This window comes from Heteronotia binoei, chromosome 9, assembly GCF_032191835.1.
Source record: "Heteronotia binoei isolate CCM8104 ecotype False Entrance Well chromosome 9, APGP_CSIRO_Hbin_v1, whole genome shotgun sequence".
NCBI classification, from domain to species: Eukaryota; Metazoa; Chordata; class Lepidosauria; order Squamata; family Gekkonidae; genus Heteronotia; species Heteronotia binoei.
In genome coordinates, this window is record NC_083231.1 from 109,494,844 (window position 1) to 109,520,008 (window position 25,165).

At 47.0% G+C, this 25,165-nt stretch overlaps 1 protein-coding gene across 1 annotated transcript in view; it reads right to left on the reverse strand.

Moving 5' to 3' along the window:
* Positions 1-25,165, reverse strand: part of SHROOM3 (shroom family member 3) — a 340,442-nt gene that overhangs the window by 40,525 nt on the left and 274,752 nt on the right. The window contains exon 4 of the mRNA XM_060247163.1: positions 5,299-5,430. Within this exon, the coding sequence (XP_060103146.1) occupies positions 5,299-5,430 (132 nt within the window). The remainder of the gene's footprint in view (positions 1-5,298; positions 5,431-25,165) is intronic.

Sequence of the window (25,165 nt, forward strand, 5' to 3'; positions counted from 1 at the left end):
AGCTCCATCGCCTTATGCTGAGATTCTGAATCTGCAGGAAAATAAAAGGGACGGAGCATTTGTCCACATGTACAAAAGAAGTCACAGAAACGTCCTTAACTCTTTCCAGCTGTATCATGTTCTGCCTCCTGGGTTTTCTAAATATTTTCCTAAAAACTGGAAATGCAAACAGGCAGGGACGATGGCGTTCGGTGTTTCTATGTAATCGGTTCTATGCCGGGGTGGAATTCTAGCAAGAGCTCCTTTGCATATTAAGCCACACACCCTGATGTAGCCAATCCTCCAAGAGCTTACAAGGCTCATTTTTGTAAGCTCTCAGAGGATTGGCCACATCAGGGGGTGTGTGGCCTAATATGCAAAGGAGCTCCTGCTGGAATTCCACCCCTGGTTCTTTGGAAAGAACTGATTTTATGGCCTGACCTGGGTTGCCAAGACTAGCCTGATCTTGTCAAATTGAGAAGTTAAGCCTAGAGCTGCAATAAACTGACTGACTGAGAAGTTAAGCAGGGTTGGCCCTGGTTAGTACCAATACTCCTTCTAAGCCAGAGGTGTCAAACTCAATTGTTAAGAGGGCCGGATCCAACATAAATGTGACCTCGTCAAGCCGGGCCTTGTGTGTCATAAAATGTAATGCCTGGCGGCAAAAAAATAAACTTTACAAAGGACACAGACAAAAACAACTAAAGGTTTAAAATAACTTAAAATAAAACATGCTTAAAAGATTAGCAATCATTGGTTTTAAAGGTGCTTTCTTTGTATCTCCCCGTGTGATCCAGGGAACTGGGCAAGTTTTCCGTCTTTTCCAGGGGACCGGAGGAAGGGGAGCCTCAGCCAATAGAAGGAAAAAAGTCTTAGCTTAGTAGCTGTGCTGTGAGATTGAGAGAGCCTGGGAAAGCAACCTATTCCTCCCCCCCCCCTTCCTCCCCAAGCGAGGAGCCTCAGTCAATGAAGAAAATAAAGAAATAGAGACTTTGCTCTGTAGCTCCTGTGCTGTTGAGCAAGCCTGGCAAAGCAAGCTGTGATGCAGAAGGAAGCAAGAGAGAGGAGGAGGAAGCAGACGACAGCCAGTTGCTCAGGGGCCTGATTGAAGCCCTCTGAGGGCCTGATTTGGCCCATGGGCCGCATGTTTGACACCCCTGCTCTAACTTGTGGAGTTCAACTTTGTGAGCCATTGGCATTAAAGTTGTGAGCCACTGCATAAATTAGTTTGCTCTGGGGCCAGTTTTCCTGAGCTAAGGCGAAAATGTGTGAGGCTAAAAAACTGCGAGCTAACTCATGCTAACTCAGTTTAGAGGGAACATTCATGCTTGGATGGGAGGCCACCAAGAGCTGCTCAAATTGAAGGGTCTTATGAGTCAGCACATGTAATAAATTTTAAGTTTTGGTATACTGACATTAAGCATTGCAAATATTGTGCAGTTCTGTATAGGTTGTTTGCCTTTGGGCTTTTCGTGGTACTCTCATGTACAACCTTCCCCTTTTTGTGTGTTCCTTCTGCATCACAGCTTGCTTTGCATGGCTTGCTCAATTGCACAGGAGCTACAGGGCAAAGCCTCTTTTTTCCCCATTGGCTGAGGCTCCTCCCTTAGGGAAGAAAGGTATGAAGGGCGAGCTTGCTTTCCCAGGCTCTCTCAATCCCACAGCAGAGCTGCTGAGCCAGCCTCTCTTTCTATTGGCTGAGGCTCCTCCCTCTCCTGGTCCTCTGGGGAATAATAATAATAATAATAATAATAATAATTAATAATAATAATAATAATAATAATAATAATAATAATAATTTTTTATTTCTATCCCGCCCTCCCCGCCGGAGCAGGCTCAGGGCGGCTCACAGCATAAAATACACATTACATCGGTTTTACATTATAAAAAACATGGTTAAAACAGTTATAAATTATTAAAATTAACATAACAATATGGCGTTATAAACATTAGATTTTTAGTAAACATCAGATAATAAAAACATTCCAGCAGCATACCTAGCTTTGTTATTAATTCTATCGCTAGTTGAAGGCCATCTTGAAAAGGTGGGTCTTACAGGCCCTACGAAATCGCTCTAAACATCTTAGGGCCCTCACCTCCTCGGGGAGTTGGTTCCACAATAATGGAGCGGCGACAGAGAAGGCCCGATCCCGGGTGGCCTTCAGTCTGGCCTCCCTTGGCCCAGGGATATTCAACTGGTTTTTCCCAGATGACCTCAGTGCCCTCTGGGGCTCATATGGGGAGAGACGGTCCCTCAGGTAGGTAGGTCCTCGGCCATATAGGGCTTTAAAGGTGATAACCAGCACTTTGTAGCGAACTCGGTATACCACTGGTAGCCAGTGCAGCCCGCGCAGCCCCGGCTGTATGTGCTCCCATCTTGGGAGCCCCAGCAACAGCCTAGCCGCCGCGTTCTGCACCAGCTGCAGCCGCCGAGTTCGACACAAGGGCAGCCCCATGTAGAGGGCGTTGCAGTAGTCCAGTCTCGAGGTGACCGTAGCATGGATCACCATTGCTAGGTCACGGCGCTCCAGGAAGGGGGCCAACTGCTTCGCCCGTCGAAGATGAAAGAACGCGGACTTGGCAGCGGCCGCTATCTGTGCCTCCATTGATAATGAAGGCTCCAGAAGAACCCCCAGGCTCTTGACCTTATGTGCCGCTTTAAGCTGCACACCGTCAAAGACCGGCAGAGGGATTTCCCTTCCCAGGGCACCGCGACCCAAGCAAAGGAAGGAAAGAGCCAGAGCTTCCTTTGCCCAGTCCCCTGGATCCCATGGGAGAAATACAAAGAAAGCACCTTTGATTGCTAATGTTTTAATCATGTTTTAAGGTTAAAAAAACCCTTTTAATTGTGCTTGTCTGTGTCCTTTATATATATCTCTGCTACCTAATCTTAAATAGATACATATATGGTCCAGCCCACGTGGCCTGGACCGACAAGGTCTCGTTTATGTCAGATTCGGCCCTCATAACAAATGAGTGACATCCCTGGTCTATTCAGACTGGCAGCAGCTCTCCAGGATCTCAGGCAGAGGTCTTTCACATCAGTTTGGTGTAGTGGTTAAATGTGTGGACTCTTTATCTGGGAGAACTGGGTCTGATTCCCCCCATCTTCCACTTGCATCTGCTAGAATGGTCTTGGGTCAGCCATAGCTTTCGTAGGAGTTGTCCTTAAAAGGGCAGCTGCTGTAAGAGCTCTCGTAGCCCCACCTACCTCACAGGGTGTCTGCTGTGCAAATGAGATTGTGACCGCTCTGAGACTCTGAGATTCAGAGTATAGGTCGGGATATAAATCCAATATCATCATCACCTCCAACCTGGTCCTTTTAGCTGGAGAGGCCGGGGATTGACCTTCTGCATGAAAAGCAGCGGCTTTGGCACCTGTCTGCATCCCTAATGGGACGTCCATCATCTGGCAGGTTGTCTTCAAGGTTATGGATGAACAGAGATGTATTATTGTTGGCCTTCCCTGCCCTGATTTTCTGTTGATGTTTCTCTTAATTGTGTAAGTCCCGGTTCTTACAAACCTTACTTTTAAAGTTCACTCCACATCCCAGTAAATTTCCATTTTTTTTTAAAGTTGTGGGGTGATATGCAGTGTTCCCTCTAAGCTGAGTTAGAGTGAGCCAGCTCACAGATTTTTAGCCTCCAGCTCACACGTTTCTGTCTTAGTTCAGGGAGGATGACCCCCCCCCCCCCTCTCTCTCTCTCTCGGCTTGGCTTCGTGAACGAAGATTTAAGAAGGGTGCAATAGTCCACGTTTGCTGCAGGCTCGCTGGTGGCTGACAAGACCAATGTGGGACAGGCAGGTCCGGCCACAGCGGCTGCAGGGAAAAGTCTGATTTAGGGTTGGTCCTGTAGCAGTGCGATTCTTCCTCAATCTCCTTTTGTCCTCAGCTATGCGTGCGTTCTCAAAGGAAGAGACAGCCTGGTGGATGGTGTGCCTCCATGCTTTGCGATCTGAGGCTAGGTCAGACCACTGGTGATGGTTGATGTGACAGGTGCTAAGGGATTTCTTCAAGGAGTCCTTGTACCTCTTCTTTGGTGCCCCTCTATTACGATGGCCGGTGGAGAGTTCGCCATACAGGGCAATCTTGGGAAGGCGGTGGTTTTCCATCCTAGAAATATGCCCTGCCCAGCGCAGCTGCGTCTTCAACAGCAGTGCCTCAATGCTGGTAACCTCCGCCCGCTTGAGAACTTCAGTGTTGGTCACAAAGTCACTCCAATGGATGTTGAGGATGGTGCAAAGGCAGTGCTGATGAAAGCGCTCAAGGAGTCGCAGGTGATGACAGTATAAAACCCAGTGGGGGGTGGGCTCCCTCTGGGAATCCTACCCCCCCAGGGAAAGTGCATGCGCAAATGACCCCCAGAGCACACTAATTTATGCAGTAGCTCACAAAGTAGAATTTTTGCTCACAAGACTTTGCAGCTTAGAGGGAACATTAGTAATATGTATTATGGAGTGGTACGGGATAGATTCCGAACCATTTGCGGGGGCCATTTTCTGACTAGACTTGAGTTGTATCGTTGGCCTTTCTTGCCCTGATTTCTGTTGTTGTTTCTCTCGATTGTGTAAGTCCCTGTTCTTACAAACCATACTTTTAAAGTTTATTCCACATCCCAGTAAACTTCCAAATATTTATTGCGGGGTGATATATATGTAAATATAAAGGTAATCCCTTGTGCAAGCACCAGTCGTTTCCAACTTCTGGGATGACGTCGCTTTCACAACGTTTTCACGGCAGACTTTTTACGGGGTGGTTTGCCATTGCCTTCCCAGTCATCTACACTTCCCCCCACACACAGCAAGCTGGGGACTCATTTTACCCACCTGGAAGGATGGAAGCCTGAGTCAACCTTGAGCCAGCTACCTGAACCCAGCTTCTGCCGGGATCAAACTCAGGTTGTGGGCAAGCTTGGACTGCAGTACTGCAGCTTTACCACTCTGCCCATGGGGCTCCATGATGTATATGTAGAATGTATTAAATAAACTTACTTATTAACAGGGGTGGAATTTTAGCAGGAGCTCCTTTGCATATTAGGCCACACACCCCTGATGTAGCCAATCCCCCAAGAGCTTAGAAAAAAGAGCCCTGTAAGCTCTTGGAGGACTGGCTTACATCAGAGGTGTGTGGCCTAATAGGCAAAGGAGCTCCTGCTAGAATTCCACCCCTGCTTATTAAAAAGGGGGGGAGGTTTATGGATGAACACAGCGGATTCTCGCTCAGCAGAGAAAGCGAGAATTCTTCTTCCTGAGATAGGAAGCACACCTTGCGCCGATCTTCAAAGAAAAGCTTGAGGCCCAGATGTTGCAAGGCTTACCTGGAATGGTAGGCTTGGTGCCAAGGAGTGCCAATCATGCCCTGAGATATTTGCATCATACTGAGATCGGGTGGGTTCTCTGCGGTTTTGGCGGAATGCAAGAGTGCGGCCGGCCCCCAGGGGTCGCTTCGTCTGGAAAGAAAACAGAAGGGTTAAAACGATGAGAGGTGGCCCGCTGCCCTAGGTATACTGACAGGTGGAACAACAGGCATGGGACTGTTATATAACATGGCTATTGTAACCGTGTGCTAGGTGCCGTCTGGAATAGAAATGGAATGTCACTCCTTTCTTTCCTGTTGCTTATTACATTATTTGTAAGCACAGTTCACTGGAACAGTCTTTTGAACCTGGTCCGGTCAATGATTGATTTCCTGGTTGGATGCATGGGAACATTTGAGCCCCAAACGTTCAGAATAATCATTACATTTATTCTTATTATGATGCCATTACATTTATTTCAGGGCTTTTTTTGTAGCAGGAACTCTTTTGCATATTAGGCCACAAACACCCTGATGTAGCCAATCCTTCAAGGGCTTACAGAGCTCTTAGTACAGGGCCTACTGAAAGTTCCAGGAGGACTGGCTACATCAGGGGGTGTGGCCTAATAGGCAAAGGAGTTCCTGCTACAAAAAAAGCCCTGTATTTCTTAGCATGCTGTCAACTTTAAAGACAATGGCCATTTTATTGGGTGGGAGAAGAAGAAGAAGAAGAAGATGATGATATTGGATTAATATCTCAACCTATAATCTCAATCTCAGAGCGGTCACAATCTCCTTTACCTTCCTCCCCACAACAGACACTCTGTGAGGTAGGTGGGGCTGAGAGAGCTTACAACAGTTGCCCTTTCAAGGACAACTCCTACGAGACCTATGGCTGACCCAAGGCCATACCAGCAGGTGAAAGTGGAGGAGTGGGGAATCAACCTGGTTCTCTCAGATAAGAGTCTGCGCACTTACCCACTACACCAAACTGGTGGATAATCTTTATAGAGCACTGTACCTATTGTATGATTTGCCACTGCGCCTTGTAGGTCTGCATAGGTGTTTGTGGTCTTTCTGAAAACTGTTTATATTCAGTAGTTACTGACCACATTTCAGATTCCACTTTTCGAAGTGTATTATCATCTCTTGAAAAAGGAACAATCCAAAATGGTTGATACTGAACTACCGTAGAAAGACAAGAGATTTACACAGGAGATGGAATAAATTATCATAGGCATTTTGCTTTGGAATAAATTTAGAGCCCAGTGGCACCTTTAAGACCAACGAAGTTTTATTCAAGGTTTGCTTTGGAATCAATCTTTATTCAGTACAGATATCTTTATAGACTGAATTGACTGCGGAAGACAAGTTGCTGGAATTCCTTGCACAGGGTGGAAGTCATCTATGTCAGTTTTGTTTCAGAAGGTTTACTGGACTTGTGAGCTGTGGTGAATATTCTACTTTATGGAACTTTTGCTATGTTTTAGAGACTTTCTACTTTAATATATAATTCTGTTGCTGAATTTTTGGGAATGCTTTTGTCGGGGGTTTTTTACCTATATCAGAACGTACCACTGACCAGTGTTCCCTCTAAGCTGAGTTAGCGTGAGCTAGCTCACAGATTTTTAGCTTCCAGCTCATACATTTTTGTCTTAGCTCAGGAAGGAGGACCCCAGAGCACACTAATGTATGCAGTCGCTCACAACTTTAATGCCAGTAGCTCAGAAAGAAGAATTTTTGCTCACAAGACTCTGCAGCTTAGAGGGAACATTGCCACTGATGTAATTTTTTCCCCCAAAAAACCCCCCTATTTTAAAGCATGTTTATTTTTCAGAGAAAGAGAATGTGAACAGGCAAAAAAGAATCAAACTTCTGGATGGGGAGAGGAGTTATCTGTGGCAGCAAAATAAAACAGTTATCCAGCAGCATCTTGGAGATTTAAAGAATTTGTTCCAAGATAAAGTTTCATGAGACAGAGCTGAGATGTACATCCATCATATTAATTCATGTACGCAATAGAAAGGTGGAAGGAGAGAGATGGTCCAAACAGAGGTCTATTTAAAACACCATTCAATCCAAACAGTAATCAGTTCTGAAGAATGAAGTAGGAGTCCAGCAGTACCTTGAAAACCAATAAAGTTTTATTCAGACTGTAAGCTTTCGTATGCATGCACACGTCATCAGACAAAGGAATGGGGTACAAGTAAGTGGAGCTACATATTGCTGGTGGGCAGTGGTTAAGAATGCAAAGTGGTACAAAGTTAGAATCCAATGGCAAAATCAGTGACTCACAAAAGCTTAGCCCCTGTCACAAGTTTTGTTAGTCTTTTACTGGACTCCTGGCTCTTTTCCGCTGCTGCAGACAGACTAACATGACTACCCATCTTGACCCAGTTCACTCCAAGTGGGCGTGGGCTGTTCCCATGTGTTGTTAGACAAGCAAAGGAGGATTAATGTAGAATCTAATGCAGGATGAACAAGATAAGCAGATACAACAGGAAGTAACAGAGGTAGGAACTAATTAGCATCTGTAAGGGGTATATACCTATGTACTTAAGTGCCTATGTACTTAAGTGCCCATCAACTTAGGCTACCCATTAAGAACATAAGAGAAGCCATGTTGGATCAGGCCAATGGCTCATCCAGTCCAACACTCTGTGTCACATAAGAACATAAGAGACGCCATGTTGGATCAGGCCAATGGCCCATCCAGTCCAACACTCTGTGTCACAGAAGAACATAAGAGAAGCCATGTTGGATCAGGCCAATGGCCCATCCTGTCCAACACTCTGTGTCACAGAAGAACATAAGAGAAGCCATGTTGGATCAGGCCAATGGCTCATCCAGTCCAACACTCTGTGTCACATAAGAACATAAGAGACGCCATGTTGGATCAGGCCAATGGCCCATCCAGTCCAACACTCTGTGTCACAGAAGAACATAAGAGAAGCCATGTTGGATCAGGCCAATGGCCCATCCTGTCCAACACTCTGTGTCACAGAAGAACATAAGAGAAGCCATGTTGGATCAGGCCAATGGCTCATCCAGTCCAACACTTTGTGTCACACAGTGGCCAAACATTTTTTTATATATACATACACACTGTGGCTAATAGCCACTGATAGACCTCTGCTCCATATTTTTATCTAACCCCCTCTTGAAGCTGGCTATGCTTGTAGCGGCTACCACCTCCTGTGGCAGTGAATTCCACATGTTAATCATCCTTTGGGTGAAGAAGTACTTCCTTTTATCCGTTCTAACCCGACTGCTCAGCAATTTCATCGAATGCCCACGAGTTCTTGTATTGCGAGAAAGGGAGAAAAGTACTTCTTTCTCTACCTTCTCCATCCCATGCATAATCTCGTAAACCTCGATCATGTCACCCCGCAGTCGACGTTTCTCCAAGCTAAAGAGCCCCAAGCTTTCTTCATAGGGAAAGTGTTCCAAACCTTTAATCATTCTAGTTGCCCTTTTCTGAACTTTCTCCAATGCTATAATATCCTTTTTGAGGTGCGATGACCAGAACTGCACACAGTATTCCAAATGAGACCGCACCATCGATTTATACAGGGGCATTATAGGGCGTTCAGGGCAAGAGATGGGCAGAGGTGGTTTTCCTCTGCATAGCGATCCTTGTCTTCCTCAATGGACCCCTGTCTTAAGTCCTAATCATGGCTAGCCCTGCTTAGCTTCCAAATTCTGACAAGCTCAGGGTGGTCTGGGCTATTCAGACAACTGTGTGCCTAGAGTGAGTGAGAAATCCAGAGATGTCATTAAGGGAGAGGGGAAACAGTTTTGGACTTATGAATGAATTCCCTTTTTTGCAATTTTGTATTGGATTCTCCCTTTGAAGTTCTTCCATAGGAGAGCAGTAAGTTTTAAATCATCAACTAGATGCCTTGTTTGGTGTAGTGGTTAAGTGTGCGGACTCTTATCTGGGAGAACCGGGTTTGATTCCCCGCTCCTCCACTTGCACCTGCTGGAATGGCCTTGGGTCAGCCACAGCTCTGGCAGAGGTTGTCCTTGAAAGGGCAGCTGCTGTGAGAGCCCTCTCCAGCCCCACCCACCTCACAGGGTGTCTGTTGTGGGGGAGGAAGGGAAAGGAGATTGTGAGCCGCTCTGAGACTCTTCAGAGTGCAGGGCGGGATATAAATCCAATATCTTCTTCTTCTTCTTCTTCTTCTTCTTCTTCTTCTTCTTCTGAGATTAAAATGCTCACCTAGGGCCAGTTCACACAGTTAATGGCAGATTTTTGTCTGTTTGTGAGCATGTGTGTAGCGATTGACTTTTCTGTCTGCTAAAGAGAACAGAAGGACGCTGTGGATACACAATGGCATAAATTGCACTGGAGTATGAGCAAGGGGATAAGCCAGAGATGGTATAGCTGATCTTATTAGGTCCTGTCATTATGCAGCTTGAGTGTATGTGAGGACAAAGTTAGCATCTAAAGTTTGTCTTGGGAGAGGAGGAGGAGGAGAAAAAGAAGAAGAGGAGGAGGAGGAGGGGGGGTTCCAGGCAAGAGAGAGCAGAGAGGGGTTTGCCATTGCCTTCTTCCACGCAGTAACTCCTGTCTTTCTTGGTGGTCTCCCAAGAAAGTACTAACTGTGGCCTACTCAGCTTAGCTTCCAAATTCTTGTTAAGCTGGGCTGGCCCTTTGAAACCACTTCACACGGTTAAGGGAAATTAAATCAGAAGCATACATTATGCATTTCATATCATATCAAATATGATTATCACCAGACTGCTTTTATTGTTCTTAACTGTTTTAACTGTTTTAATTGTTTAATTTGTTTTAATTAATTGTTCAGTTGTCCAGCTGTTCTGATCTTACTGGTTGTGAGCCGCTCTGAGCCTGTTTCGGTGGAGAGGGCGGGATATAAATCCAATAAACCTACACCTTCACAACAATCCATCCGGAAAGTTTGGCAGTTATTTTCTTTGCATGACAAGCTGACCTTACCTCAAAACCCACTTTCTACACCATCTGTCTATGCATATGAAGCCACAGAGAGTAGCAGACACATACAAGTTAAAAAATTAAATATTACAGTCTGGGGGGGGAAAAGGTGCACCTGAAAACAAACTGGGGAGCACTACTGTAAAGAACTATACAAGGGAAGAAGCAGGATAGGCAGCATGTACATTTCAAAATAAATAATAAAGAAGTTATGCATTGTTTGTTTCTTTTAGGATCATTTCAAGCATTCAGACACACTAAAACGCCTCAAAAGAGTTGCCAGCATGCCAAGAGAAATAAATTAAAGGCTCACTGCAATTTAAAATTACCCATCTACAGAGGAGGTTGCCCACTGCATCTCTGGATGAATCCTCGATCTGGCTTTGCTTTCTTCCAGCTGGCTTCTGCTAGGGGGATGAGTAACTCCCCCCATATTTTAGCAGCAGGCAGAGTCGGAAGATTCAATTGCTCCTGATACAGGAACAGCGGTCGTTTTGGAGAAAAATAAGTGGCAGAACTCGTTAGCATAGATCATTAGCATATGCCACCCCCTCCCAGCCAAAAGCAACCTGATGCAAGAAAGGAGAGCCCTGCGCAAGTAAGGCCTGCTTGGGCTGGTTAGAGATTCAGGCAGCCCAAGGAGGCCTCGCTCACCTGGGGATTTCCTGGGCCAGCCACCCACCCCCCAGCCAAAAGGCCAGCAAGCCACCCACCGCCCAAAATCACATAAGAAGTGGAGAAAGGGTGGTGTGGGCTTCGCCAGGGGTTTATGAGGGCTGCTGGGGGTGTGGCAAAGCCCCTAGTGGCTGGCTGCCCGCTCTCCAAATGCAGGGATTGTTATGCAGCCGCACCTACTGTTCAATGGACAAGGTAGGTGGGGAGGAAGAGGAGGAACTGTCAGAAAGGTTCAGGAGCTGCGCTCCTGTGAGCTCCTGCCTAAAATGAGACCTGATCCTATCGCACTGTTTATTGAAATGTTTCCATTCAGTGTAACCTGCCTTGAAATCTGTGTGAGAAAGGCGGTCTATACATAACAAATAAAGACCAATTGAGCAAGTCAAATATCACATGTAGGTTTGTCCTTTAAAAGGGTTTTGTTACTAATTTGCAGAGAAAGTAAGGAAGCTGAATGTGGCAAAGCCAGGATGGTTTTTTTGGTAGAAAAAGCCCAGCAGGAACTCATTTGCATATTAGGCCATATCCCTGACATCACCATGGTTTCACACAGGCCTTTTTTTTATAGAAAAAGCCCAACAGGATCTCATTTGTATATTAGGCCACACACCCTGACACCAAGCCAGCCGGAACTGCATTCCTGCTAAAAAAAAAGCTCTGGGCAAAGCTATGAGGCGACATAACTCGCAAGTCACGGCCTTGTGAGAGACCCTCAATTTATTTATTCTAGGGAATTTATAGTCTGCCTTTTCCCAAAAATGGGCTCAGGGCGGATGATAACATTCTAAAAACAGTGTAAAACAACAGTTAGAAACCAAGCAATACAATTTAACAAATCATAAGAAGGTATAAAAGGTGGCTTGGTTGGGCACATATAATATATACTAAGAGTCTAGAACAGGAAATAAATGTAATGTTACAGCAGAGATTGATCGCAACATAGGGCCCGCCGATAGAATAGGGCAGGGGTGGCCAGCGGTAGCTCTCCAGATGTTTTTGCCTACAACTCCCATCAGCCCCAGCCATTGAGCCATGCTGGCTGGGGCTGATGGGAGTTGTAGGCAAAAAACATCTGGAGAGCTACCACTGGACACCCCTGGAATAGGATGTCACCTTGTTGAACACGAGAGCCCGAGGGATTTGGCAGGATTTCTTTGTGCTACTGGTAGGAATCAAAACCTAGGACATTCTTATTCCTTGCGTGAGAAAAAGCACATCGTTTGACGGAATCAAGCTTGCTTTTCCATCGAAGCCTCCAGCCACAAGCTGGACAGAAGACTCACTGTGCCGGTTTTTTGGGTTTTTTTAAAAAAAGCCGGTAATATTTTAAAAGTGCTTTAGCCCCAGAACAGAGAGATGAGTAAAAGAACGAAGCGGGACATCTGATTCGAAAGACAACCGCAAATAGCGTGCGTGGAGGAGAGTGGTGTGTGTGTGCGCCCATAACCTGCTTCTGCTAAGAAAATGCGGCTTAAAGGTAATGGTATTACAGCAGGGATTTAAAACCACCAGCGGCTTCCTCCTGCGGCAAAGGTTTGCCCGGTGCTTTTCTGAGGCGGTGTGGGCGGATGGGGAGAAATCACCTCGCCAGAGCTGGCATGTCCATTAGGCTACATTCAGCAGTTGCCTTGGACGCCGGCTCTTGGGGGAGGGCGCATTGTTTCTGGGAGCTCAGGGGTAGGAAGAACTCTCCCGGCCCCTCAAGAGCCCAGAAACAACGGAGCGGCAGAACCCCACACGCTGGTCCTGCACCTAGCCATATGCATTCGTGCCCTGAAACCAGCATTTCTACAGATGTGAGCAGAAAGGCTAAAGCGGTCTTGAGGTTTATCAACAGAACCATGACATTCAAACTGCAGGATGTCATAATTCGGCTATACACTGTATTGGTCAGGCTGCTCCTGGAGTATGGTGTGCAGTTCTGGAGGCAGTTCTTGAGAGCCAGTTTGGTGCAGTGGTTAAGTGTGGGGACTCTTCTCTGGAAGAACCAGGTTTGATTCCCCAATCCTCCACTTGCAGCTGCTGGAATGGCCTTGGGTCAGCCATGGCTCTGGCAGAGGTTGTCCTTGAAAGGGCAGCTGCTGTGAGAGTCCTCTCAGCCCCACCCACCTCACAGGGTGTCTGTTGTGGGGGAGGAAGGCAAAGGAGATTATGAGCCGCTCTGAGACTCAGATTCGGAGTGGAGGGCAGGATATAAATCCAATATCTTCTTCTCACTTCAAGAAGGATGTGGACGGAATGGGGCAGGGTACAGAGGAGAGCAACGAGGATGATCAGGGGCCTGGAGACCAAGTCCTAGGAGGAAAGGCTGAGAGACTTGGGAATGCTCAGTTTGCAGAAGAGGAGAATGAGGGGGCAGACAGGATTGCCCTCCTGTAGTATTTGAAAGGTTATCACTTAGAGAAGGGCAGGGAGCTGTTCCTGTTGGCAGCAGAAGAGAGAACTTGCAATAACTGGGTTTAAATTACGGGCAGAAAGGTAAGGTAAAGGTAGCCCCCTGTGCAAGCACCAGTCATTTTCGACTCTGGGGTGACGTCGCTTTCAGAACGTTTTCACGGCAGCCTTTTTACGGGGTGGTTTGCCATTGCCTTCCCCAGTCATCTACACTTTCCCCCCAGCAAGATGGGTACTCCTTTTACTGACCTGGGAAGGATGGAAGGCTGAGTCAGCCTGGAGCCGGCTACCTGAACCAGCTTCTGCTGGGACTGAACTCAAGTCGTGAGCAGAGGGCTCCGACTGCAGTACTGCAGCTTTACCACTCTCCGCCATGGGGCTCTTCTGGCAGAAAGGTACTGGCCAGATATGGGGGGGGGGGGAGGAATTACATTAAGAGTAGTTCAGCAGTGGAATCAAGCTGCCTGGGGAGGTGGTGGGCTCCCCCCTGCTAGCAATCTTCGAGCAGCAGCTGGGCAAACCCTTGTCAGGGATGCTCTGGGCCAGGGGCATCGAACTCAATTGTTATGGGGGCCGGATCTGACATAAAAGAGACCTTGTTGTGCCGGGCCATGTCTGGTTGGGCCGAGCCATGTCGGGCCAGGCTGTGTGTGTACCTATTTAAAATTAGGTAGCAGAGATATAAATTTTATAAAGAACACAGACAAACCAATATATATATTTTTTAAAATGTAAAATGTTAGCATTCGTTGGTCTTAAAGGTGCTTTCTTTGTATTTTTTCCATTCTCAGTAGCTCTGCTGTGTGATTGAGACAGCCTGGCAAAGCAAGCTATTCCTCCCCAAGGAAGGAGCCTCAGCCAATGGAGAAAACAGAGGTTTTGTCCTGTAGCTCCTATGCAATTGAGCAAGCCTGGCAAAGCAAGCTGTGATGCAGAAGGAAGCAAGAGAGAGGGAGAAGGAAGCAGATGACAACCTGTTGCTCGGGGAGCCCTCCGGGGGCCTGATTCAACCCCCAAACTGCGTGTTTGACACCCCTGCTCTAGGCTGATCCTGCATTGAGCAGGGGGTTAGACTAGATGGCCTGTATGGCCCCTTCCAACTCAAAGGGAAAAACACATACACATAGCCAAGCCTATCCAATCAACAGTTGTGAAAAACTGTCGTTTCTAGATGAGTTTACTTCAGGAGACTAGCTCAGTGGGCTTACTTCTGAGCAGGGGTTGTTTTGTAGAAAAACAGGTGGTGGAGCTCATCCAGGGATTGTTATGCAGCTGCACCTACTATTCAATGGACAAGGTGGGAAGGAGGAGGGGGAACTCTCAGAAAGGTTCAGGAGCTGCGCTCCTGTGAGCTCCCGCTGAATCCGGGGCCTGCTTCTGAGTATACATGCACAGGGCCAGGTTGCAAGACCAGCCACACGCCTGACTGCAGCCTAAACCTCTTTTCCTCATCGTTTTGCCAGCCAGCAGTCTACAAGTTGCCTTTGGCATTCATCAGCCTCTTCTGACAGCAAAACTCTGGCCAAAGCAATATCCAAAGGGACTGGTATTTGGCCCTGGCCTATTTCCTTCAAGTCCTTGTCCCTCGGAGTGCCAAACCAGATATACCCAAGGAGTTCCATGGCTGGAATGTCCAGGGATTATTTTTAAAAACTTTTCAGGCCTGGGGTTCTGATTTGGATTGGGACAGCAGGGTGGGGCATTTTAACCTTCCTCCTTCATGAGGTCTCAATCCAAGCAGGGACATTGTAGGATTGTCAACCCCCAGATGGGTTATTTGAGAACCCTCAAGTTAGAGTGACTGTAATTACTAAATGTATTGCACTTCAAACAATAACAAATAGAACAATATTACTGCAAAATAACATATAACCCAGGGGTGGAATTCTAGCAGGAGCCCTTTTGCATATTAGGCCACACGCCCTTGATGTAGCCAATCCTCCTGGAGATTACAAGACTCTTTTCTGTAAGCTCTTGGAGGATTGGCTACATCAGGGGGGTGTGGCCTAATAAGCCAAGGAGCTCCTGCTAGAATTCTACCCCTGATAGAACCAGTACAGAAAATAAGGAAGTCCAATAATTTTGTAGTCCCGATGTACAGGAAGTCGACTTGATACTCCTGCTTTGAGAGTTCTTCCAGAAAAGGTATACTCTACTTTTTCTACAGTAAAACAGCTTCAATAAATGAAGCCAGTTTCACAGACTTCTTCCTTCATACATAAATATAATACATAAATAATTTGGAGTGAAGGGAAGGATATAAATCTAATACACTTCCTTCATACATAAATTCAACACAGAACACGAAGTCTCAATACAAAACATCTTAAGACGGGCAACGGCTCCAAATAGCTCAAGGCTCAGGAGTATCAAGTTGACTTCCTGTACATTGGGACTCTACAATGGCGCAGAGGTTCATCAGTGGCTATTAGCCACAGCGTATTGTTGGAACTCTCTGTCTGGGGCAGTGATGCTCTGTATTCTTGGTGTTTGGGGGGGGGGCACAGTGGGAGGGCTTCTAGCCCCACTGGTGGACCTCCTGATGGCACTTGGGGTTTTTTGGCCACTGTGTGACACAGAATGTTGGACTGGATGGGCCACTGGCCTGATCCAACATGGCTTCTCTTCTGTTCTTATAACTTTATTATTTTCTGTATTAGTTCAGTGTTATTTTACAATAATACTGTTCTAACTGTTATCGTTTGAAGTACAATACATTTAGTAATTACGGTCACTATAACCTGGGGGTTGTGTTCTCAAATATTCTCGAGTGACCTCTCTTATGTGTTTTGAATTCCCAGGTGGGGCCTGGAGATCTCTCAGAATTACAACTGACAGAATAAAGTAGGAGTCAAGTTTCACCTTTAAGACCAACAAAGTTTTGTTCCAAACGTAAACTTTCGTGTGCTAGAAGCACACTTCATCAGACAATAGGCTGGATTGGCAAACAGTCCTTAATATAGAGAGAGCGGGCAGTGAATTAGTATACAAAATCATGGAAATGTTTGTTAGCAGATTAAGAGAAGCACAATTTGGGAGTTTGGTGATTGTTCGTTTATGTTAACTGTTTGCCATTCCAGGCTATTGCCTGATGAAGTGTGCTTTTAGCACATGAAAGTTTACATTCTGAATAAGACTGTTGGTCTTAAAGGTGAAACTTGACCCCTACTTTATTCTATTGCTTCTGACCAACACGGCTGCCCACTTGGATCTAATTACAACCGATGTTCGTATGGCAAAAGATCAGTTCGCCAGGAGAAAATGGCTGCACTGGAGGTGGATCTTATGGGCATTAGACCCAGCGGAGGTCTGTCCCTCCCCTTCCCAAACTCTGCCCTCCACCCCAAATTTCTAGGAATTTCGTAATACAGAGGTGCCAACCCCAGCACCGCCCTGTACCTGGAAACTACATTTTTAAAGGTTTCTGGGAACTCCCCACACATGCTGGGATTGGTCTTTGCCTGGCCTCTTTGTGAATTAAAACTAAGTTTGAATCCAATGACACCTTTAAGACCAACAAGTTCGGGTACGTGCTGGATATAATTTTAAGAGAGCCAGTTCGGTGTAGTGGTGAACAGTGATAGACTCTAATCTGGAGAACCGGGTTTGATTGCACGCAGCTGCTGGAGTGACCCTGGGCCAGCCCCAGTTCTCTCAGAGTTGTTCTCTTAACAGCAGTTCTCTCAGAGCTCTCTCAGCCCCACCTACCTCACCGGGTGTCTTTTTGGGGGAGAGGAAGGAGATGATAAGCTGCACTGAGAGTCCAAACGAAGGGCAGTGTATAAATCCAGTCTCCTCCTCCTCTTCCTTGTCTTCCTCTTCTTCTTCCTCCTCCTTTCATAGGCATACACACAAAAGCTTATACCCAGAATTAAACTTGTCAGTCTTAATCCCTGGACTCAAACTTCGTTGCATTGCTTCAGACCAACACAGCTTCCCACCTGAATCTAGCTTTGTGTCAGTATTCCCAACAGCAAACCTTCTTAGAAACTCCTTTTTAAAGCTTCCATCAAAGAGTCGGGTCAAACCTCAGTTGCGGTAGCTGAACCGCGACGGAGGCCTCAAAATAGCAGGCATTCAGCGACTAGGAATGCACAATTGCACACCTGCAAGGAATTGTCCACCGACTGCACCTCAAATGTGCAAATGAAGGCAATGGAAAAGGCGTGGGGTGGGGAGAAGAGCTGCTGGCTGCTCTCCCCCTTGGGGAGGAGGGCCGGGGTGAAACGTCCAAGGACTGAAAAGCTGCAGGGTGGCGGAATCCACGAGGAACGTGCAAGCAGACTTTCAAAATGAGCTAGCAGGCGACTCCCAGCTCCCTATGCTCACGGCAGCGACAATCAGCGGCAAAGAAGTTCAGAATGCATCTTTGTGCAGTCTTTTTTTTGTAAGCCAGCAAGCAGCACAAAGGATTAGGAAAGAGAGGGAGAAAAGACAGAAACCAGCCAAAGTCCCCCTGATTTCAGAGGAAAGAACATTAAAAGCACAACTTATTGAAGTAAATGCAAAACAAAAGCCATGTGGATTCCTTTCATGAAGACTAGACAAAATAGAAGAAGAATAGTGTGTGAGTGTGATTTTGGCTGGTCTTCAGAAAGGCACTACAATATGGCTATTGTTGGGGGTTTTTTATCCCGCTGTGGGCCAGGGTGATGGCCCCATTGAAATAAATGTAACTTAAAATGTTTAACTTTGGCTGAACGCTGCCCCAAAACGAATTGGCACCGTTTCGTTGTACAAAAGGGGTGGAGGGGAATGAGTTTTGGTGGGAAAGGAAAACGGAGCTTGCCCTTTAATCAATGGGGAAAGCCAGCTTTTTTTGAAGGGTAAGGAGAATAAATGGGATGGCCCAAAGAGAACTGGGCTCTTCAGACGTTTTGTGGGTGGTCAAGTGTGCAAAAAAGCAACCGGTTGGCTGTTAGGAAACAGGGTGTACGTGGGCTCAGTTTGCTGTTTGCAAAAACCCAGCACTATAACAGTAGCTTGGCTCAGGGGGAGATCCCTGGCTCAGAAGCAGAGCATCTGCTTGGCATGCAGAGGGTCCCAGGTTCAATCCCCAGCACCTCCAGTTAAAAGAACCAGAAAGCAGGTAGAATCTCAGAGTTGGACTGGGCCAGACAGGCCATCTAGTCCAACCCCGTGCTCAATGCAGGATCAGAGCATCCCAGACAAGTGTGGGTCCAGCTGCTGCTTAAAGACTGCCAGTGAAGGGAGAGCTCACCGCCTCCCTAAGTAGCTGATTGCCCTGCTGAACAACTCTGACTGTAAAAAAGTTTTTCCTAATACGCAGCTGATACCTTCCCATCCATAATTTAAACCCACTCTGACCATCCCTGGCCCAAGGGACGTCCAGCTTGCCTCGACCAGGGCAAGGACCTGGTGGAACCAGCTCCCGGTGGAGGTTTGGGCCCTCGCGGATTTGTTACCATTCTGGAGGGCCTGTAAGACGGAGCTGTTCTGCCGGGCCTATGGCTGAGGCAGACGGACGTCCTTATCATCTCAACCGCCCTCCCCGCCCCTGCACTGATTGCTTAAAACCGATATAGCTGAAATTTTTGAACATCTAGGTTGGGACAAGTATGCCTAACTGATCTGTCCACGCTATCCATGCTGCCTTAATTAATGTGAGCTGTGGCTTAATTGTTTTAATTTTAAACTGTTTGAACTGTTTTAATTGTTTTAAACTGCTTCGATTGTTTTATTATGTTGGAAGCTGCCCTGAGCCCACTATGGGAAAGGGCGGCCTATAAATCTACGGAAATAAATAAATACATACATACATACATAAAAGTTCTTGCGAGTCATCTCCTTTGCTGCTAGCACGAACAGCTCCCTGACCTCCTCTATGAGACAGCTCTTCAAATACAGAGAGCCCTCAAACACATGTCCCCCCTCAACTTTCTCTTCTCCAGACTGAACATCCCCAGGTCCCTCAGCCTTTCCTCCTAGGGCAGGGGTGTCAAACATGCAGTTCAGGGGCCAAATCAGGCCCCCGGAGGGCTCCTATCAGGCCCCCGAGCAACTGGCTGTCATCTGCTTCCTTCTCCCTCTCTCTTGCTTCCTTCTGCATACCAGTTTGCTTTGCAAGGCTTGCTCAATTGCACAGGAGCTACAGAGCAAAACCTCTATTTTCTCCATTGGCTGAGGCGCCTCTCTTGGGGAGGAAGGGAGGGAGGCAGAGCTTGTTTTGCCAGGCTCTCCCAATCACGCAGCAGAGCTACTGAGCCAAGCCTCTTTTCATTCTATTGGCTGAGCTCCCCATCCCCTGAGGAAGGAAGGAAAGAGCCAGAGCTTCCTTTGCCCAGTTCCCTGGATCCCATGGAAGAAATACAAAGAAAACACCTTTAAGACCAATGAGTGCTAACGTTTCTAGCATGTTTTAAGTTTTAAAATATATATATATTTGTTTGTCTGTATCCTTTATAAAGTTTATATCTCTGCTACCTAATTTTATATACGTATACATGGCCCGGCCCGGCCCAACCCAACAAGGTCTGATTTATGTCAGTTCCGGCTCTCATAACAAATGAGTTCGACACCCTTGTCCTAGGGCTTGGTCGCCAGGCCCTGTTCATCCTCATTGCTCTCCTCTGCACCCGCCCCATTCCGTCCACATCCTCCTCGAAGAGAGGCCTCCACGTTATAGGAAAGACCTCATCCCAAATCCACTGCTAGTTTTAGATACTGATCCTGCTAAACCAACACAATCTGATTCAATATCTCTCTCTCTCTCGGCTTGGCTTCGCGAACGAAGATTTAAGAAGGGTGCAATAGCCCACGTTTGCTGCAGGCTCGCTGGTGGCTGACAAGACCAATGTGGGACAGGCAGGTCCGGCCACAGCGGCTGCAGGGAAAAGTCTGATTTAGGGTTGGTCCTGTAGCAGTGCGATTCTTCCTCAATCTCCTTTTGTCCTCAAGACCAGCTATGCGGGCATTCTCAAAGGAAGAGACAGCCTGGTGGATGGTGTGCCTCCATGCTTTGCGATCTGAGGCTAGGTCAGACCACTGGTGATGGTTGATGTGACAGGTGCTAAGGGATTTCTTCAAGGAGTCCTTGTACCTCTTCTTTGGTGCCCCTCTATTTCGATGGCCGGTGGAGAGTTCGCCATACAGGGCAATCTTGGGAAGGCGGTGGTTTTCCATCCTAGAAATATGCCCTGCCCAGCGCAGCTGCGTCTTCAACAGCAGTGCCTCGATGCTGGTAACCTCCGCCCTCTTGAGGACTTCAGTGTTGGTCACAAAGTCACTCCAGTGGATGTTGAGGATGGTGCGAAGGCAGCGCTGATGAAAGCGCTCAAGGAGTCGCAGGTGATGACGGTATAAAACCCACGATTCGGAGCCGTAGATGAGGGTTGTCATCACAACCGCTTTGTAAACATTGATCTTTGTGCCTTTTTTCAGATGCTTGTTGCTCCACACTCTTTTGTGCAGTCGGCCAAAGGCACGGTTTGCCTTTGCCAGCCTGTTGTCAATCTCCTTGTCGATCTTGGCATCTGAGGAGATGATGCACCCCAGGTAGCTGAACTGCTGGACTGTCTTCAGAACTGATTCACCCACAGTGATGCAGGGAGGGTGATAATCTTCCTGGGGTGCAGGCTGGTGGAGAACTTCTGTCTTCTTCAGACTAACTTCTAGGCCGAATAGCTTGGCAGCCTCTGCAAAGCAGGACGTCATATGCTGCAGAGCTGATGCCGAGTGGGAGACGAGTGCAGCATCATCAGCAAACAGTAGCTCTCGGATGAGTTTTTCCATTGTCTTGGAATGTGCCTTTAGTCGCCTCAGGTTGAACAGGCTGCCATCGGTGCGATAGCGGATGTATACACCATCGTCATCATCTAGATCTACTGCGGCTCTTTGAAGCATCATGCTAAAGAAGATCGTAAAGAGAGTTGGCGCGAGAACGCAGCCTTGCTTTACACCTGTGCCTATTGGGAAGGGCTCCGAGAGGTCGTTGCAGTGTCTGACTTGGCCTCGCTGGTCTTCGTGTAGCTGGATGATCATGCTGAGGAACCTTGGGGGACATCCTAAACGTTCCAAGATTTGCCACAGGCCTTTCCTGCTAACGGTATCGAAAGCTTTGGTAAGGTCGACAAAAGTCACATACAGAGCCTTGTTCTGTTCCCTGCATTTCTCTTGGAGCTGCCTGAGAACAAATACCATGTCAGTGGTGCTCCTGTTAGCTCTGAAGCCGCGCTGGCTCTCTGGGAGGAGTTCTTCTGCAATGGTGGGCACCAGTCTGTTCAGGAGTATTCTGGCAAGGATTTTGCCTGCGATGGAGAGCAGGGTTATCCCCCGGTAGTTGGAGCAGTCTGACTTTTCCCCTTTGTTCTTGTATAGGGTGATGATGATTGCATCGCGAAAGTCCTGTGGTAATTTGCCTTGTTCCCAGCAGGTGACAAGTACTTTGTGAAGTGAGCTATGTAGTACTGTGCCCCCATGCTTCCAGATCTCTGGTGGAATTCCATCAACTCCCGCTGCCTTGCCACTTTTCAGTTGCTTGATGGCTTTAACAGTCTCTTCTAGGGTGGGGATCTCATCCAACTCTGTTTTCACCGGTTGAAGTGGGGTGAGGTGGATTGCTGAATCTTGAACTACGCGGTTGGCACTGAAGAGAACCTGAAAATACTCCGACCACCGGTTCAGTATGGATGCCTTGTCTGTGAGGAGCACTTGGCCGTCTGCACTATGCAAGGGACTCTGAGCCTGATATGATGGACCATATACTGCCTTCAGGGCTTCGTAGAACCCTCTTAAATCACCAGTGTCTGCACACAGCTGGGTTCTCTCTGCAAGCTTGGTCCACCACTCGTTCTGAATGTCTCGAAGCTTGCGCTGGAGGTTGCTACATGCAGCGCGAAAGGTTGCTTTTTTCCCAGGACAGGAGGGCTGAGCAAGATGTGCTTGGTAGGCAGATCTCTTTTTTGCCAGTAATTCTTGGATCTCTTGATTGTTCTCATCAAACCAGTCCTTGTTCTTCCTTGTGGAGAACCCGAGGACTTCTTCAGAGATCTGCAGGACGGTAGTTTTTAGGTGTTCCCAGAGTGCTTCTGGAGAAGGGTCTGTGGGGCAACTGATTCAATATAAGGCAGTTTTAAAGTATTTTTTATTTTTATTTATTTATTTATTTATTCGGAATGCAGTTTTATACAGTGCAAAAACTACTGTGACGATTAAAACTCCTTGACAAAAGGCTCACTTGATTAAAAATATTTGTTGATTAACCATAGGAGTTTTCATTGAATAGCTGATTAAATCTAAAAAAAGGTCAAGGTAGTCCCCTGTGCAAGCACCAGTTGTTTTCGCTGTGGGGTGACATCACATCACGACATTTTCACGGCAGACTTTTTTTACGGGGTGGTTTGCCATTTTCTTCCCCAGCCATCTACACTTCCCCCCCCCCCCCCAGCAAGCTGGGTACTCATTTCACCGACCTCGGAAGGATGGAAGGCTGAGTCAACCTTGAGCCGGCTACCTGAACCCAGCTTCCGCCGGGATCGAACTCAAGTCGTGAGCAGAGCTTAGGACTGAAGTATTGCAGCTTTAACACTCTGCGCCACGGGGCTGCTTGATTAAATCTACATAAGAGTAAGACAGCGATTCTGAAGGGGGGGGGGAAAGCATATTTTGTTTTTACTGAATGACAACAAAATTAAGTGTACCGCTTAGAAGAGGTGTTCCTTCTAGTGTGAGTAAGAAGGGAGAATGTGTCCCTCAAATGGCGTGCTATCTACAGTTTTTATAAGTACCTGAGTTTTCAAGCATTGCTCCTTGACCAATCGGGATCAGGTTTTTTTAGTCCATCAAAAGATTAACAGCTTAATTTATACGTAGTGTAATTCTAAACAGAGTCACACCCTTCTAAATCCATGCTTTCAGCCCTAGGAGTTACTGCAAAATGGCCTGTTTAACTACAAATAATTCCCCTTCAAAGGTGTCAACCGAAGCAAATTCCCTTCACTCACATAAACATCCTAATGGGCTTATTTCTCCAGATTTACAAACTGTCTTTATCTCCAGTAAGCAAAACAGGCAAAGGCAAAATAACCATTTGGCAACATGACAACCATTTGGCAACTTGCTCACTCAAGTCGCGGTACTGGTCAACAGAACAAAGCAGGAGCCCAGTAGCACCTTTAAGACCAACAAAGTTTTATTCAGAATGTAAGCTTTCGTATGCATGCGTACTTCTTCTATAACCGAATGGGGTAAAGTGAGCAGAGCTGGTGGGCAGCGGTTAAGAGCGCAAAGCAGTACGAAGTTAGAATCCGACGGCAAACTAGTGAAATTAACAAATCGCAAGAACATTTGATCTGAATAGCATTTGCGTGGGAAACCAATCAAACAGTAACATGTCAGAATGGGAGAATGATGGTGAGAGCGTCACAAGGCAATAAATGGAGTCTGTTAATTACCTCTATTGCTTGCAAGCCTGGGTTAAACTGAGAAGATGTCTTTCCTGGTCAAGATAGACCCAGGTGGATAAAACTCTTAAAGGTGCTACTAAACTCCTATTTTGTTTTACTGGTTAAGTTAGGATACTGGATAGCGGGGGGGGGGGGGGGGGGGGGGTTAGCCATAGAATTTCAAATAACTTTAACTTTCAAATAACCTTTGAGTGCATTGTTGGCTACTTTAAGGCTTAGGTTGTTGCTTTCAATTGCAAATGGGAAGGGCAGAAGTTACGCTATGCATTGTCTTTCTCCACAACAGCTTTGCTCTAAAAATCAGGTGGGGTCACAGGAAGCTGCCTAAAATGAATCAGACCATCAGACCCATCAAGGTCGGTACTATCTACTTGGACTGGCAGGGGCTCTCCAGGGTCTCACATCACCTGCTGCCTGGTCTCCTACTTTGTACTGTCGCTTCAGACCAACCCAGCTACCCACCTGGATCTATCTGCCTGATCCTATTAAACTGGAGATGCTGGGGATCTGATGAAGCCGGCCACTCACATGCTGCTGCATGGTGTCCCGCTGACCAACAGAGGAACGGTTCACACAACTTCTTTCAGTGGGTAGGGAAACTGAAGTCTTGCCTTGCTCCATGGGGACAAGTTAATATGAAGGGACAGCTTGGACTGAGTCTCCTATCTTTCCGTCCAGCTGGGTGTATGTCACCCAACGCCACAGCCAAGCGGAGCAGATGCACACCCAAGGTTTGTGTCCTTTGCCAGAAAACCAGAGGAGGAGAGACAACAAAAGTACTCAGAAGCCGACTCGTATTTCAGCTGCACAGCGCTCTCAGCAGGGGGAAACTGGCTTCTGTTTAAGCATCCAAGTACAAAAGGCACAAGTTTTCCTCTCCATTTGAATAGGCTCTTCTAACACCCTTTGGGCCATGGCTCAGTGGAAGAACGTCTGCTTGGCACTATCCAGGTTCACGACCAGATCTACATGGTTTGTTTTTTTTTGAGGGGGGGGGTGCAAAATAAAAAAATGACACCTCCTTTTGGGCCCATTCTATTTTCCATACCATAATCCAAATTTGATTCCATACCCAATTTGGCGCCCCGCCTCCATCGGCACATGGGGCAGGCACCCCCCTCTGTCCCCCCTAGATCCGGCCCTGTCACGGTTCAGTCCCCACATCTCCAAGGAAAAGGACCAGGAGTTAGGTGACGTGAAATATTTCTGCCTGAAAGCCTGGAGAACTGCTGCCCATCAAGAGTAGACAATACTGACCAGGTTGGACCAAGCAAGGGTCTGATTCAGTATAAGGCAGCTTCATATGTACATATGAACTATTATTCCCAGGCCTGTGTGTGTTAAGTGCTGTCAAGTTACTTCCGTCTTAATGCAGTCCTATGAATTAATGACCCCTCCAACAGCCTTGCTCAGGGTCTTGCAAGCAGAAGGCTGTG